Raw genomic sequence first — 17329 nt, 5'->3', positions numbered from 1 at the left:
AAAAGTCAGACCAAGTGAATCCACTTTATTTTAGCATGAACAGAAAAAAAAGAAGGGAGTTTCATTTCACTTCACAACAGTGATAACAGCACGATGCATATGATATATATTTTTATTGTTTTTTTATAGCTTACAAATTTGTCTGCCTGTGTGTGCATCTGTTTACAGTCCAACAATTATGGGTAGGAGTGTTGGAGTTACGAACAAGAAGTGTGTCTTGTTCGCTTGACTTTAATAAAGTTACACATAAAGACAGAAGTTTCCTGTTGTCTATACGCGAGGACGCTACAATATGAACGTGTTCACAGTTCAAATTGATTATTTGTCATTGTGTTGCGTTCAGTTCATCGTTCTGATAAAAGTGAACGTGTTCAATAAACGCGGCCTTTTGCGTTCGTTCACGCAAAACACTGGATAATTGATAGTTTGATCAGACCGAAGTGAAACCTGCCACCTCGACAAACACTTCCTCCAATGTGCGCGCGAAAGAGACGCCTCTCTGACGTCACTTCCCACGCGCGCGGGCTCTCATGCTAACGGCGGCTACCTGACAACAGAGAGGAAAATGTCCGGGACATTGACAGTTTACTGAAGAACCCCGAGGAGACAAGCTGCAGTTACCGTGGACAGGTGGAGTGTTCCGGCTGTAGGCGGAGTGCAGGGAGACAGAGGGCCGCGCCGGAGCTTCCGAATCCCCGTTGGGACGCGGTGCCGCTCGGTTGTTGACATCCAGGACGGGGACGGATGTGGCCGCAGCTCCTCCGCCGTGTCAAGTTTCCAGCTTCGTGGCGGAAGTTTCCCTCCTCTCGTCTCCGTTTGAACCCGTAGTGTGTGGCCGGGGCTCGACCCCCCCGGTGCTCGGTCAGCGGCTGCCATGAAGCTGCAGTGCGACGTGGAGGTGGTGAATCGGATGCTGCCCACGTTCGGGATGAGGAATCGGGGGAAGGGGAACAGAGCGGTGCTGTCCATCGGGAGACATGTGGACAAGACGAGTCAGCGCGGCAACATCTTCATGATGATCTGCACCGCTAAAGACAGATCCGGCTCCAAGTACAAGGTCTGTTGTCATAGTTCACTACACGACTGCACTGACTGTCACCACTGATCACTAATGTGGGTCTGTCGTTGTTTTCAAATCAGGCCGATTGCAAGTTTCTTCTAATTATATGATTTCAAAGTTGCCGGTTTGTATTTTTATTAATTGTCAGTTGAATTCTGTAAACAGCAGGTGAAAGCGTGTAAACACAGACGCACAACAACTATGGCTGCATATAAAGTGACGTTTAGCTCAGGCTTATTATACACACACCAGATATCTGTCACACCACTTACAGCCAATGGGTCCACGATCTGTATAATTTGAATCCTCACTATTGATTAAGAGCCATGTTTGTATTCATAGAGACTTAAGTCGAGAACCAGGAAGTAATGTAACTAGTGCTGGATACTATATCAGTCAGTAGCGATAATTATCACAATAAATCTCATACTATTGTTTATTTTAAGGTTAAAATGGCTCCTGAGAGAAAGCTGTGGTTTCAAACTCTTCCCTATGAGAATGACAAACATTTTAAAACATTTACTAAATCTGAGGCCGATCAATCATATGTTTTGCCTCCCAACTGCGCTTACACGATGAAAATGCAAAACATCGATATATGATTGACACAATGTTAAAATCATATAGATATTATTTTGTTTTTTTGACTTATCATCCAGTCCTACATTCCATCTACTCTGTTCATATTGTTACTGACCTGGTTTACAGACATAAAGACATTAACCTCAGCTCAGCATCAAACATACATTTATCTTGCAGTAATAATTTGACACTTTAGTTCACTTGAATTCAGCATAGTTTGATAAAAAGTCATTTATTTATGAACTAACATCCAGGTCTTCTGTTATAGTTTCAACCTTTATTGACTGTATTTTTTTCTCATAGTCCCTTAAATAATTTTTTTTTAAATATTCATCATCTTTCCCAGAGAGACCTTGACTGGAAACTCGAGCAGTGTTGTTTTCAGAAACGCTTCCGTCAAGAGCCTATTTCTCTGATTTACAGTCATACCTCTTTAAAGTTGATATATAAACCAGCTTGATGACATAACAATTAACACGTTCTCCTGTGGAAACTTGTCGCGTGATTCACCCACCGTCTGCTCTCGTTTTGTGAAATGTATTTTTCCACTGTTCAACATGTGCCCACTTTCTCTTGCAGCTGAAAGACAACATAGAGAAGTTCTTCACATGGTTTGTGGAGGAAGGCAAAGCCACTGTGAGACTAAAGGAACCTCCTGTCGACATTTGTTTGAGCAAGGTACGAGGTCCTTCGTGGTATAATTACAGTCTGCGAGTAAAGGTGTTTAATAACAGAGGAAGAAGATATATTTAGATATCATTTCCTCTTAAAAGTAGCCACAGAAAGAGAATGGTACCAGTCCTTTGGTTCACAAGTGCATGAACAGCGCGGACTCATAGTGGTGTTTACCATGTGAGGCGAGAACAAATCGGGACAAAGACGAGTGTCGGGCTGTTTACTCGCACATTTATCAACCAGACAGACGTGGACGGTTGTTTTGACTGCAGCCGGTGCCTGGACAGACACCATAGAAGCCTCATTGTTTCCAGTTGCTGTTAAAAGCTCCCCTGGTTGTTTTGAAGCCGGGTTGACCTTTCACCCAGATTCTTCTATAGTTCAACCCGTCACAGAGACACACACACACACACATCTGTGAACTGACTGACACCGCATGATGCAGGTAAACAGGGAAAACAAGTCCAGTTATCCAGCTGAATGACAATTTGTTTTGAACCTTGACACCACTATAACAGAATATGGCCTTGAATTTGGTTGATAAGCTTAATGTTACAATTTGTTGGGTAATACAGGTGTTAAAAAGGCTTCAATCCCTTATTTCCTGATCTTCAATTTCACACGTGGTTTTCTCAACAGCATAAAGTCCATCAAATTCATTCAAAGGAAGTGTGTCAGGATGATTTCTCTGCTTTTTAATCTAGGTTTGATATTTTAAGGAATCCGGTCAGAGAGGAAACTGTGAACCTGCTGTTTCAGTCACCTGTTCATCCATCAATCCGCGTGTAACCTGATTTTTATGTATTCGTTTGCTAGGCTGATGCAAATAGCTTGAAAAACTTCCTCTCGGCCGCTCGCCTGGCAGACAGAGGAAGCGACACCAGCAGCCTGCCCCTCTCCACGCTCACGCCCGTCCGCGCCAGGGACGTGGAGCAGCCCAAGAAGAAACTCACCATCGTGTCCAAGAAGGACTACCCCCTCGCCTCCAGCTTCCCCTACTCTCTGGAGCAGCTGCAGGTGTCCTACTGCAAACTGTCCCGTGTGGACATGCGGATGCTGTCCCTCAAAGGTAAAGAGAAATGACCGAGTTGTCGGCTCAGTGGTGGAAATTAAATTCTGGCCTATAGAGTTTAACGGCATTTGATTTTTTTTTAAATACACTTTTTATTCCCTTTTAAAGTTCATAGAACATTGATTATGTTAAGATTTGCCAGATTTACGCACAAATGTTTCCTGCTCAGTCTGTTAAAATAGTTTTATTATGTTTTATTATCAGGTGGGAGGTTTTCCAAACTAGATTTACCGATGTAAAATGTTGGGTCCAGTGTTCTAAGAGCTTGAACTTTAGTAGAAACAAATAGAGGAGCTGAACTTGTGCTGCTTTGATTTAGCCTCTCTTACCCCCCACAATTTGTTTCCCCATTTTGATGGCAATGCATGACCAAATAGCTGGAGTAGCTCTTTAAGTTATAATCACTATCTTTCTTCTTTTTTTTTCCATTATGCAGCTCTCCGCAAACTGGACCTCAGCAACAACCACATCAAGAAACTTCCTGCCACCATCGGGGACCTCGGCTGCCTCTCTGAACTCATCCTCCACAACAACCACCTGGAGGCGTTCAGCGTGGCGCTGTGCCTGTCCACGCTGCAGCGGACCCTCCAGCTCCTGGACCTCAGCCAGAATCGACTGCAGACGCTCCCCGCCCAGTTCTGCCAGCTCAGAGAACTGGTCAACCTCAAACTGGACGACAACGAGCTCGCCTGTCTGCCGTTTCACGTCGGCCAACTCTCGAAGCTGAGGTTCCTGTCGGCAGCACACAACCAGCTGGTGGCGCTGCCCGGTGACTTCCGCAAGCTGAGTCTGGAGAACCTGGACCTGTTCGGAAACCCCTTCATCCAGCCCAATCCTATGGACCACACAATGCAGCTCACATTCCCACTCCCACTTCAAGAGTTAGCCTCCCGGGCTCTGTCCAACCTCAGGTGAGCAGGGCTGCTCAGAGCATCCTCTTTTATCACCTCCACCAAGGAGGTTTTGTTTTCAACAGTAATTTACTGTCACTTTAATTGATAGTTAGCAGGATTTGTAAAAAATACTGAAATGATTATAATTTGAATTTTGTGGAGGAGTTGGGAATGATCCAAGGAAAAACCCTTAAAACTTTTTGAGTGGATTCCGGAATTATATTCACCTTCTTGGTGAACATGACGAGACAGGGCCTTGGCAGAGTCATGAACTCTACCCTTCTAGTTTAGTCTTTGGTTCACAAGCTCTTACAGCACGCTCATGAAATTCTTTCTTTCTGATTCACTTCACAGCATACCGTACGGACCTCACCTCATCCCTGCCCACTTGTGTCGGGACCTGGAAACAGCCAAGACCTGCGACTGCGGCCGCGTCTGCATCAACTTCTACATCAAGACGGCCGTCAGCATGAACCTGCACCAAGTCTCTCAAACGGTCGTCCTGGTGGATGACATGGGAGGCACAGATGCTCCGGTGCAGCAGCACTTCTGCTCGCTCTCCTGCTACTCTGAATTTTTGGACAGCTCCCTCCAAAGAGGAATAAGATGAGCAGGTACAAACTGTGGTTTCACCGAAAACCTGTAAACAGCTGGAACCTGCATTGGATACCTTGAAGGTATCTTTTGAGACATTGGCAAGAAAAATCCGCAGTAGTAAATAGCTCAGTGGTAGTTTTCTTCTAATGACTTTTAATAAAAGGACAATGTCGACTCTAGCTGTGTCCCAATTCAGGAGCCGCCTCCTTCAGAGGATCTGGTCCGTGTGGCATAGGAAGGCTGAGCCAAAAGGATGTGGTCTACGGAGGAAGCCTGATACTTGGTGGTGCCATTACCCCATTGAAGTTTGTCACTATCCTAGAAAAGGTTCTCCCTTCGATGGTTGCTGATGAAAGGACGCATTTGAAAGAGCCCTCGAAGTTGGACAGCATAGTCGCACCACCGTGACGCAGTCAGTCTTCAAATGCAGCTTCTGAAGGATGCTGCCCCTGAATTTGAGACACAGCTTCTGTTTGGCTGTTTTTAAAAGTGCTTCAAGCTGCCTGTTTTACTCTCACGTTCAAGCTGTACTGCACTTCCCACATATCAAGGATGACCATGGAGACAAGCATAAACCTCACTCCTGTATCTGCTGGTCCCTCACTGTATGTAACGATAGTGAGGCAACAACACTGAGACTAAATGATGTTTCTGTTCTTCCTGCCTCTGAGAGCAAAATCCAGGTTCCTCCACTGACCTACTTGTCCTCGGCAGGGGAACAGAAACGTCGGATGAATCTCCTGAACTCGGTGCCTCAGGGCTCATCAGCCTCACTAAATGGAGTTGGTTTTTACTGTGCTAATGACCCACAAGTTTTTATACATATATACATCTATATATATATGCACTGTATGAAAAAAAATTAATAAAATTAAAGCATTAGCTCTCTTGTCTTTGGTAATTTATTATGGGTTACTGACTTTATTTATGCATCATGTAATTGAAAATAACTTGAACAATGTTTTACGATGAACTGAGATTGTAAACTGCTGTAATAGAGAAAACGAGAGATCTCAGTCCAGCTCATACATCAGGGCGTTATGGAGGATGAACCCAGCAGGTGTGGAATGATCACTGAGGACGTTTTCCTTTCCATCTTCATCAATTTCCCTCAGTAACGCAGGCTCTTCGTTGTGCACTGGGGTTTGGAAGATCTGCTCCGTGTGCAGGTCGTCCTCGTCCAGGTTGTCCCTCTTGCTCTGCTCTCCCGAGCCTCCTCTACCCGGCTCGTTTGCTGTTTCTGTTTCAGACACTTCAGTCCCTTGGGAAACGTCCTCTACGACGTCGTGGCCTGATAATTCCTCACCGGATGTGTGACTGTGAAACTCAACTGCTTCCACCTAGAACAGAAAGAATACTTCTTTAAAAGAAGAAAGAACTCGGCAGATCAGTTTTACCACACAACTAACCTGGGCAGGACTTATCTCACCTGAACATTTTGCAGGTTTTCCTCCATCTTTTCAGTTTTCTCTTGGATCTCTGTCAGATTTACTTCTTCCTCCTCTCTGGAGTGTTCAGCTGTCAATTTTTCTTCATTCACATTTTCCTGTTTCTGCTCTTCTGCGTTCTCCTCCTCTCCTCTTTCCTTCTCCACACTTTCTTCTTTTTCGTTCTGCTTCTTGCATTTTGCCTCCCTCTCCACACCGTCTTCAGTCTCTTCCCCTTCTTTCTTATGTGGTCTCCATTCTTCCTCCTCGCCTACTTCACTTCTTTCCTCCCCCTTTACACCCCCCTGATCTCCTCTCATCTGCTCCTCTCTGTCCTCATCTTCACCTCCCCCCGTTGTCTGCTGCTTCTTATCCTCTTCATATACTCTTTCCTGCTTTACTTCCTCATCATCCTCCTCAACACATATTTGCTCCTCCTCACCTTTCTCGATCCCCCTCTCCTGCTCCTTCCCTCTCTCCTCCTCGCTTTCCTTCACATTCCTTTCATCAACACCTTCACCCTGACCGTCACCAACAGTCGCAGCAGGCCATGAAGCATAATCAAACACTTCATTAGAGGGAAGAACAGGCAGTGTGACCGTCAGCTGTCCTCTGTGCTTGTTAAACTTGGCCTCTCCTTTGTCCTCGTCCACAGGGTAGGCCAGAGGCAGCTCGAGCCTGTACGCCGGTTTCTCGGAGTCTAGCACCAGCGTCTGCTTCATCACCTCAAGGCTGGTGTCTGAGACGGACTTCAGCAGAGGCAGGTCAATGGTGACAACTATCTCCTTGGGCCTGGGGCTCTGAGCTGAGTCTCTGGAGTTCCTGAAGTCCTGCAGATCGACAAAATGTCGGTACTTCACCGTGTAGTTGGGCTGGGTCGGCTCTTTGCTCTGTTGAGGCTGGACCTGGAAACTCTCAGGTTCTGCATCACTGCTGTTTCTTGATGCAGGTGACTCTGAGGGTTTGGTTTGCGAGGATGGGGCAGGTCCTTTATCCCCAGGGAATGGAAAGGCAAGAGGGTCAGGCTGCACTGGGGGCGCCTCGTCTTTGTATCCAGGTATGGGTTTGCGAATGACACAAGGCTGGGGGGTGCCCTTGTACTTTGTTTTCAACTGCCGCATGTTTTTTTTGTCCAGAGTGACTTGAAAGGCCTTCTCGATCCCCTGAATGGCTGTGCTGTCCACCATGTCCATGAACCTCTTGTTTTTGCTCGCTATGTGGAGGGTGTCAGGGTGGAAGATGACATCATAGATGGTGACCTGGTTCCCCTGTGTGTCCGTGTCCTTTCTCCCTGGGTGCAGACTGTGGGGCATGGACCAACTCTGCCCCCTGCGGCCATCCTCCGACACACCACTCTTACACTCGGGTTTTCCAACTTTCTCGTTGGAGCAAATGTTGATGAAACACTTTCGGCTGCCGTCCGCACTCGTCTTCAGAGCCCTGAAAGGTTCCGGGTGGATGAAGTCGATGCTGTTTCCTCTCTCACGCTCCAAAAGCTCGATCTCCTCTTCGTACCTCCTCTTGTTCTCCGGGTCTGATATTTCCTCCGCGTAATCTCGCAGCATCTCCCTGAACTTGTCATCTCTTAACGCTTTTCTCAGCCTGTCCACTTCATCCGCCGTCATGTCCAGGTCTTTCAGGTTTTGTCCGGCCTCCATGTTGGCGATTTGAGCTAAACTAAGTTCACTGAAGTTCGAGTTTTCCTGCAGAGTCACCGATACACGAATGGAGCCGTCTTTCATATCACGCTGTTTAAAAGCAGCTGCCTTTGATTCCACACTGTTTAACGGCCAGCTCAGAGAAGAAGTCAGATTATAACATATTCACCGACACTATCTACTCCCGATAAAGTCGTAAACTGCGTGTCAGTTGCTACGTTCTTTACGTACTGCCTGAGTCTATGTGTAACCATGGCAACTTGAGAGTTGGTAGTGTAACAAGGAAACACGTCCCCGAGAAACATTTACCCACATCACTTCCGGCAGGTTCACGAATGATTTTAACCAACAAGATATATAAATTATATTCATAAAAGAAAAAATAGACCTACTTTATTAATTTATCTTCATGTTTACAATTGACTAAATTAACGTATTAGTTAGCTATTGTGCAATTAGGCTAAATGGGATATATCATTTATTGTTATTTAATACATTTTCATTCCAAATCCATTTACTTTATTCTTGCGGGCTATTTAATTGTCAAACAAATAATTGTAATATATTGTATATTACATACATGATTAAATATAATGTTCTATAAGTGAAAAGTTCTAAATATATCTAAAAACAATACCCTTGCCATATTTCTCTCCTTAAATTTGCAAGGATGTCTTCTTCATTTATAAATAAACATCAAACTTGATGTAAATGAATACACTCAATTTTATTCACAGTGATAAAAAGGAACTTGTTCCCAATTATTGGTTTTAAAGTTATTGTTGCATTAAAGTAGTTCTGGAGTGTGGAGGAGCACAGTCAATCAATTGACATTAGTGTCTCAATATATAATAATAATAATAACTGTTTGTTTCGTAACAAAATGTAATAAAATAAATTTGTTTTTAAGGAATGTGTTTGCTTCACATACAGATGATACTGATTCTTAATTACTATATTTAACAATTATATAAAGCTCAATATGTGTAAAACAAGTACCCAGTCAATATTTATATAGTAAGCAATGGAAAAAAACGACTGTAAAAAGAGGAAAAACAGAATAAAGATATTTCCTCTTTTTCACAAAAATAGTGAAATTCCCTGTGTGTATTTATAATACTGTAAAGTATTGCAAATATATTCAAGCAATGAAAAGTTAGTATTTGCCTTACGTGTCTTTTTATTTACAAAAAGAATATTTGGAGTTGAACATTTTAGATGAAAATATTTTACGTTTTATGTTGATCATTAAAAAATTGGATTCTAAGTGGACAAACATATAAATGATCAAATGAAGTGCAACACCTAACAGAACATCTCGTATAATTGAATGTGTATTTGATGTCATTCTACCAGCAGGTATCGCTGCAGACCAGCGCTCGGTGGCGCCAGGCCAATGAGTATGTCGGTCAGTAAGGCAAAGGGGCGGGTACGCAGAGGAGAAAGGTGATTGGTCGCACCCCCCAGCGGTTCATATTTCTCACCATGTGATTGGAGGCCGGGTAAACTAGTAGTTACCGGGTGTCAATGTGTGGATGAGCGGGAGGATGGATGTTCGTCATCATTCATCTCAACTGCATCTTGTTGTATTTTGCATTGTTAAATCTACACATACATACTTCTGATTTCTGAGTTTGAAGCAAGAACATTAAAAAAAAATCTCACAGGGTGGTAAATTCTGTATAAACTGTATCTTTCAGTGTTTCCACTGGTAATAAGAACAGGGGGTGTCTGCTGAAAGATACCAGAGATATGTGTATGAAACCCAGTGGTGTGTTACGCAACAGGCACACAGCTCCAATGGAACAGGGCTGATGCCTCAAATAATCTGCTGATGAACAAGCAAACAGACGTGTCTCCTCTGACTCATCAGGCATCCTGGCTCTCGGCTAATGACCAGGACACCATGTCCCCAGATTGTCTCGGTAGAAAAGCTTTACTCACAAAAACAAAAAAATATTATTCACTGAGCAGGAAGCTTCCCACAGGCTAGTCAGCACATTTCAGAGGACATGAGTGAGTTTCAGCTGACGAGGGAGAGAGGGCGGTGGTGGGGGCAGTCGCAGTGTGACGCAAACAGGATGTGGGCCGACACTCACTCCCTCCGGGAAAGATCGCTGACTCTACAATGATCCAGCGCCTTGTTTTTCTAGGATTAGTTATTGGAAAGTCACAAGATGAACAAATCGGACTTGTTTTATCCGTTTTATTTTATTACAAATATGTATTAAATAATATGAAAAGTTATACGGGGAGATATAATCAAGGTATAATCATAGTATTGTTGATTAATATTCATATATACACATTTGTCTTTCATGTCAATATTTTTTCCCAGATATGACAAATAAATGCAATCATACAACAATACAATACATTCACATAGATATCTGTTTTGAGGATGGGGAGAAGGTGAAATGTGTAAGACAAACTTCATACAAAGGCTTTGGCAAGGGTGCATACAAATGATCACTTATATCAAAGTAAACAAAGAGTCCTTTAGAGGAACATACATGTACAAATTAACAGTAGAGAGGAAGAAAAGAGTCCAGTGCATGTTTTTTTTTCTCTTTCCCATGAGTAGAAGAGCAGCAGCCTCCTGTGCTTGGCTACTCTCCGAATCCCTGTGGTATCTTGGGAGTGAGTGGGATGGCAGTGTTCAGGGTCTATTTCGAGGCCGCAGGTACCAGCATGCTTATTGTGGCGAGGCCTGGTTTTGAGGGAGGCGTTTTGCCCACAGCCATTTTGTTCAAGCTCCTGACGTCGGCCTGCCAGGAGGGAATTTTCTTTGTGGTCATGTGGCGCCGCGCGTGTTTGGTGAGGTGATCGCTGCGCATGAATCGCCGGTCGCAAACGGGACACACAAACTTCTTCTCGCCGGTGTGCGTTCGCCGGTGACGGGAGAGCTCGTCGGAGCGGGCGAACCTCTTGTCGCAGCCGTCCCAGCTGCAGCTGAACGGCTTCTCACCTAAAGGAGAAAAACAGCGAGAGGCAGCAAGTGAGTCACATTGCAGTCATAAAAACTTCTCGCGTCACATTGCCCGGTCTGACATAACAATGAGCTCACTCTCTTTCCCTCGGGAGAAGCAAGCCCAAAGAAGGAATGCTTTATAAACAGGATGTCAGCCTAAGCTATGTTAGTGACACTAAACTCCCTATCTCATGAGTTTCAGCCAAACCACACTCTCTTAAGTGCTGCTCACCTGTGTGTGTTCGAAGGTGAGCCTTGAGATGTGAGCTTTTGAAGTATGTCTTCCTGCAGCCGGGGAAGGTGCACACATAGTTTCTCCTGCGAGAAAAGTCCATCTTTGCGGGCGCCGTGCTGCAGCTGGGCCCTGCTGGTACGTACATGGGGGCCGGGGCCAGAGGTAGCAGCTTGGTGTTGCCCAGGGTCATGACAGTCTGCGAGCAGTGAGAGGCCTGAGACACTGAGGACTGAGGGAGGACCAGCATCACCGTCCCCTGGGGCATAGCCGAGCCCACAATGAGGGACTGCTGCATAGTGCCGGTGTTCGCTGAGGTGTGTTGGGAGAGGATCGGTGTGGTGGTGGTCTGAATGCCATTATTGGATGTCTGAACCGTGCCGGGGATGAAGGCTGAGATTATCCCTGATTGGCTGCTCACAGGGAACATCTGGCAGATGATTTGAGGGCTCCTGACTGGAGGTGGGGATAGGGTTGCTGTAATAATGGGAGGGGATGGGCTGTTTTGCGGTTGGGCGTTGAAAGGGGTGGGGGTGGAGACAATGTCCAAACAGGGTTTTGAGGGACTGGGCCTGAATTCTGTCTTTAATGATGCGAGAGGAGAGGGAGGTGAGGTTATCTGCTCAGTCCTTGTGATGTGCTGCTGCTGCTGCAGTTGTTGCTGCAGGCAGACCATTGTAGCCATCACTGTGTCTCTAGTTTTCTCTGGATTGGGGGCCACTGGAATGTGGTGTTGGCAGGGGGTGCTGTCTGCGGTGTGGCGGATGACGCTGGTCGCCATGGCTCGGCAGGGCTGTGGCGGAGCGGGGAGGGAGCTTTTTTTTTCAGCAATGGGTGCCAGGAAAGGTTGATGGAGACCGGGCCCACCACGCTGCAAGGACACAGCCAAGCTGGACTGGAGGCCAGTGCTGGATGTGGAAGTCTCAACAAAGCTGGGGCTGTGAGGGGGAGTCATACACTAGAAAGAGAGGGAAAAAAGGGGAGGTAGAGGAGTGTGCCATAACATCACAGTGTGTGCCTTTAGTTTACAAGCACCTGTGTTTGCAGAAATCACGAGTAGCAGCAGACAGGTACATACAAGGATAATGTTAACACTGAGCTATAAACTGAGGTTTTTATGACCCTGTATGTGCAAGAACTAACTTTCTGAAGGTCAACATCACTCTCATGCGATAAAGCACCGTCATCTTTAGATATTACATCGAAAAGGTTACGGGGTTCGATGCAAACCTTGATATTCAGGAATACCCTTTACTACTCAAACACCTGATATCTAAGTCTCGCTCCAAACTCCCCCTTGCAAAACCTGAAATACACTTTATCGAAATGGCCCGACACATGTAAAGTATGAGGAGTGTCTCACCAGGGAGGAGAGGGACACAAAGTCCTTCGGGGGCTCCGGAATCTCTGGCGTCAGGAGGGAGTCGCAGGAGTCCGAGGCCGGAGTGAGGGGTCGGGGCTTGCAGGGGCTCGGCCTGTTGTTGCTGGGAAAGAGGCCCTGGCCCCAGGAGCTCATACACACCAGGGCCTCCGCTGCCTCCAGGTCTGTGTACTCCAGGCCAGAGACGGAGTGCTCGCTGTCATGCCTCCTCCTCTTTGCGAAGGACACATATTGATCCATGCACTCGGTCTGGAGGGAGGAACAAACGAACGTCAGACAAATGAAGCAAAATTAACGTTCTTTGGCGTCCTGCGGTTGCCGTAGTCACACTGCATGATGGGTTGTGTGGACATATGACATTGGCATGGATGCAAACAGATGGGGGGGGGGAGCTTTGCAATCTAAGATTTCGCAGTCAGCATCTGAAGTTCCCGGGTTCACTCTGCACCATGCTGCCAATAAAATGAGAGGGGAGGGGAGGGGGGGGTGTTGGCGACTTCACCTCAGCCCAGCATGCATTGCCGGTGGCTCGCTGCCAGGACACCTCCCCTCGCCAAATATAGACCAAACAGTGACGTGCTGCCGAGATGAGCCATGTGAAATCCCCCATAAAGCGGGTTCGGATCAGGAAGTGGCTACAACTTTTATTATAAATTCATGCGGAGAACAAAGCGTATTATTGAAGCTCCGCCCCCCTCCAAAAATAAAAAAATAAAAGAGGCAAACCCGGTGACCCTGGCAGACTTCCTCCCACGTTATTTTAAATGATCCCAAACAACACATTAGTGTTACTTTTTTTAAATATAGAACAAAACGCAAAGTAGAAATGCAGCGGTGACATAAAAAAACAAAATAAAAACAAATGTTAACTTATAAATATTGATTTAAGAGGAGTGATTCAGCTTCACGGGGGATGTTAATGTGACAGTAAATAATATGAATAGAAGGACACATCAATCTAGCTTGTTTACAGACACCGCGGGACCGCTGTGTAAACAAGTGGACGTCAGAAACAGAAAACTAAGGTAACGGGTGGGAAAAAACGTCTTACCCCGTGGGAGTCCATGTCCGCGGGTTCACGCGATGGCATCGATGGGTGAGAGAGAGAAACCGGTGGTCGTTGCTCTTGTTGTCGTTCGGGAACAAAGAGACGCGGCGGTTGGCAGCGCTCGGGTCGCGCAGGGTTTGTGTGACTGAGCCGCTGCTGCCTCCTCTCAGCTGAGAGACTACAACACGGGCGAGAAACACTCAGACACAAAAAAAAAAAAAGGAAAACAAAACTCACAACACGCACTGGCGGGTGGCAACACTCGGCCAATGGCGTTCGAGTGTGTGCGGGGGCCCGGCCAATGGGGGAGCGGCGCGCGCGTGAACACTGCGTGCTAACGGGGCGGTTGGAGGAAACGGGGTGCGTGGCCGTTGGTGGGCGTGGCCGCGGAGTCAGCAGTGTCAGAGTAAACCCGATGAACCTCCAGCAGCTAAACTGGGCGAAAGGTCGATTGAGTCTATGAGGCGTTCCAGGACTGTGGGAACAAAGCGATCACACAACTCTATGCGGCTTCTAGGTTGCAGTCGTCGTGTGCACTTTAACAAAGGGTCCACGTCCACTAGTGCAATTAAGTTCAGTGTTTAAATTGAAGATAAAAACATGGTATATTCATGTTATATCCAACTTACAAATATGTTCAGCTGGACTTGGTTGAGTTTTTTCACGTCTTATCCAAGAAGCTTCTTCAGTTCTAACGGAAAAAATTTAGGGTCGTTATGATTCATTAAGGAGTCCCTAACGAGAGGTGAAACGTCTTTATACTCAACCAAGTCCAGTTGTCGTGTTATTTTATTACTTGGATATACCATGACCTGAAAGACAGAGAATCTCCACAGATAAATAAAAACAATAGTGCTTTGGTCCAGTTTTGGCCCGCATTCAGCCCAGGTACCACTTAGAACGATCACACTCAGGTGGCTTGCTCCTGTTGGCCTGTTGTGGGCCACAAGTAAGCCAGAGCAATACCGCATGTCAACCAAAGGGGCCAAATATGGCCCAAATCTGCTTTGTGCTCTTTGGGCCATAAGCTGTTTCAATAACTGGAGAATTGGGTCCGGAGTTTACCCAGTTTTAATTTCACAAATCCACAACATAGCAGGAAGTTCTTGGCACAGACGCATTCATTACCCCCCCAGAATCAGAATCAGAATGTATTTATTGCCAAGTAGGTTTACACCTGAGAGGAATTTGCTCTGGTTATTGGTGCATACAATGAACATAGAACATAAAAACATACAAACACACATAAGAAAAGCAATAAAAATAAACAATATATATTTACTCACTATTTACTTCTTATTTACTCCCTTTTTCTAATATTTATACAAAGTAACATTTATTTAGACATAAACATATCTAAATAAAACATATAATAGATAAAAGATATAAAAAGTGAAGTAAACAATCCTTCCCCACTTTTCAGGCGAGAGGTGGAGCAGCCAGATGCAGCCCCTCACACTCTGTTGACATCTTCTTCTGTGTCTTCTTTGTGTGTCACTGCTTTTTAACTGTAAGATTTTTGTGTCCCTTTAGTTTTTTCCTTTTTGTTTTCTTTTCAGTATTTTCACTGTCACGTGTTACAAGCATCATCCTCTGCTGCGTTCACACATCAACCTGGATTTTCTGCAAACTTTATACAAGGCAGATAAAGTCCGTGGGAACTGCAGAGCATCTCACTTGGACACGCACCTCCTCCGGAGAAATACAAAGGATCTGCAGAGTCCAGTGCATGTCTGAAAGCAGCTACAGTCACCATTAACTTTACGCTCACATGCAGATTACATCTTGCCTAGAGAACCAAATATTTACCAGGCCCACATTTGTTATGGGATATTTGGGCCACATTTGCTGTTTGACAGTGGATTTCAAAGTCGGGGTTTGAGGTTCCTCGACCTTCCAAGTAGATAAACTGTCTTGAGGGGGCGTTCCAGTTGCAACTTCCGACGCGGGGGTTGGAAATTCCTACCTCTGTTGTTATGTAGGCAAATCTGCAAATGTGTGCATTGCACAATATTAACCCCATATTAAAAGGTAGAATATAACCACTTATGAAAAAGGTTTCAAGTCTATATGACATCAATACGCACAGCTTTTATTTTAGATTAGTTAATAGTTATTACCCAAATGTTGCAGTTCTTCTCTGCCAGTGGAGACTGTAGTTTACATTCTGCAGAAACACTCAAAGAAGGTTTCCCAGATGTGATCAACACTTACAGACACATCTTACTAGGCTATTAGAAAACGACATTTTAACACTGTTTCGATTGCATACAACACATTGTTGGTGATGGAAAACTTTAAAAAGCATTAAAAGCGAAAGGGCTTAAGCGAGTCTCATTTTAACCACCTTTCCCACAGCACGTGAATGCAACACCAGTTTCAGATGAAGCGCCTTGTTTTTTCGAAGCTATTTGTGCAGGTTTCTCACGCAAAAAAACAGATAAACAAGTCACTTTGATGGTTCATAACACAAACACAAATTCACCAAGCAACAAAGTGAGTCGAGTACGTTTCGAATCCACGTTATTGCTACAGCCTGTAACCTTGTAGTAGAGTAAAAAATGTTACATTATTCCTTCAAATGTTTCAGACATGTGAGGTTTATTGAGGTTTTCGATGTAAAGTAGGTTATCTATTAGAGGTCACTAGTTAAACTACAAATAACAAGTGAATGAGGCAGCAGTGGTACTGGTGAACCACACCTATGGTCAGGATCTCGATGCGTCTTTTGTCTGTAGCTGTTGTTTTAAAGGATGTCTGGATGGAGGCAACATCAGAGCTCCCTTAACATTCATATGGGCTATATGAGGTTTTTCATTTATATATTATCACAGTTACATCTGCAGCAAATTGAGCCTTTAAAATAGCCTGTGATGCATTTAGGTCTAGATGAACTGCAATGATTTTGCAAGAGATGTAAAGCAAGGATCACTGCGCTCTCTTCCCCCCTGATTCTAAACACGTTCTTTAAACTTCATGTAAATGTTAACGTATGTTTGGCAGCTTCTCCTCTGGGGCGCTGTTGAACCGTCTCCATGAGTTCATTCTCGGGCGGAGAATTCAAATTGGTCCTGACCTACATTTACTGTTACATCACCAACTGCATTTGGACAAAGGGAGAAATGTGTCAGAAAGTCCCAACGAACTTCTCGGAGCCATTGTGTGAAGAAGATGCTGTGATTATGCTTCTAAAAAAAGTTTCTTATTTGATTTGAACCAACGTAGGTCTACTTTAGTAAAAGAAAAGAAGCACAGTTGGCCAAACCGGACTGTCACGAGCACACCCCCCATGACCTTTTATATTACGTGATTGTTTTGCGTATATATCTACTAACCCCCACATGACCAAGATGTACCTTATGTCACTCTTAAACCGGTGTTTGCGGCTTGCCTGCAGCATAAGGGTGTGTAGCAGGTGTGTTAGCCTGGCTCTGGCGCCGCGCTGCTAAGGTAGGCTGCACCACAGTACATGACTCACATAAGCATGACCTCAGGGAGCAATGAGGTCCCGGAGCTGGGGCAGAGCAGGCCACAATGCAGGCAGTTAGAGAGCAGAGAGGGGGAGAGGGAGGAGTAACGGCATGACAGACAGGCCGGGCCTAAGTTCAGAGACCTGTTTGTGATGTAAGTGGGGAAGTCAGCCTCAACTGGGTTAGGGAATCTGGAGGAAAGGTTACGCTGGCCCTACGTGGGCCTCTGCATGCACACCCTCCCCTATACAGCCAACTCCCCC

General features: G+C 45.3%; 3 protein-coding genes across 3 annotated transcripts; 1 reads left to right on the top strand and 2 right to left on the bottom strand.

Moving 5' to 3' along the window:
• Positions 1 to 509: 509 nt before the first annotated feature.
• lrr1 (leucine rich repeat protein 1) lies at positions 510 to 5761 on the top strand. Its single transcript, XM_053435258.1, has 5 exons — positions 510 to 1057; positions 2222 to 2320; positions 3134 to 3386; positions 3826 to 4300; positions 4637 to 5761. Exons 1-5 carry the CDS (start codon positions 875 to 877, stop codon positions 4890 to 4892), a joined length of 1266 nt encoding a protein of 421 aa, XP_053291233.1. The 5' UTR covers positions 510 to 874; the 3' UTR covers positions 4893 to 5761.
• A 113-nt stretch (positions 5762 to 5874) lies between these two features.
• dnaaf2 (dynein axonemal assembly factor 2) lies at positions 5875 to 8205 on the bottom strand. The gene is made up of 2 exons (XM_053435256.1): positions 6309 to 8205; positions 5875 to 6219 (listed from the first exon to the last, which is right to left on the bottom strand). The coding sequence occupies exons 1-2, from the start codon at positions 8046 to 8048 to the stop codon at positions 5893 to 5895; spliced, it is 2067 nt and encodes a 688-aa protein (XP_053291231.1). The 5' UTR covers positions 8049 to 8205; the 3' UTR covers positions 5875 to 5892.
• Positions 8206 to 10155: 1950 nt separating this feature from the next.
• LOC128450677 (Krueppel-like factor 11) lies at positions 10156 to 13803 on the bottom strand. The gene is made up of 4 exons (XM_053434267.1): positions 13600 to 13803; positions 12531 to 12797; positions 11168 to 12125; positions 10156 to 10932 (listed from the first exon to the last, which is right to left on the bottom strand). The coding sequence occupies exons 1-4, from the start codon at positions 13636 to 13638 to the stop codon at positions 10631 to 10633; spliced, it is 1566 nt and encodes a 521-aa protein (XP_053290242.1). The 5' UTR covers positions 13639 to 13803; the 3' UTR covers positions 10156 to 10630.
• Between the last annotated feature and the right edge of the window lie 3526 nt (positions 13804 to 17329).

This window comes from Pleuronectes platessa, chromosome 11, assembly GCF_947347685.1.
Source record: "Pleuronectes platessa chromosome 11, fPlePla1.1, whole genome shotgun sequence".
Lineage (NCBI taxonomy): Eukaryota > Metazoa > Chordata > Actinopteri > Pleuronectiformes > Pleuronectidae > Pleuronectes > Pleuronectes platessa.
Note: the sequence above shows the minus strand (reverse complement) of the source record. Positions and strands in the feature narration are given on the sequence as shown.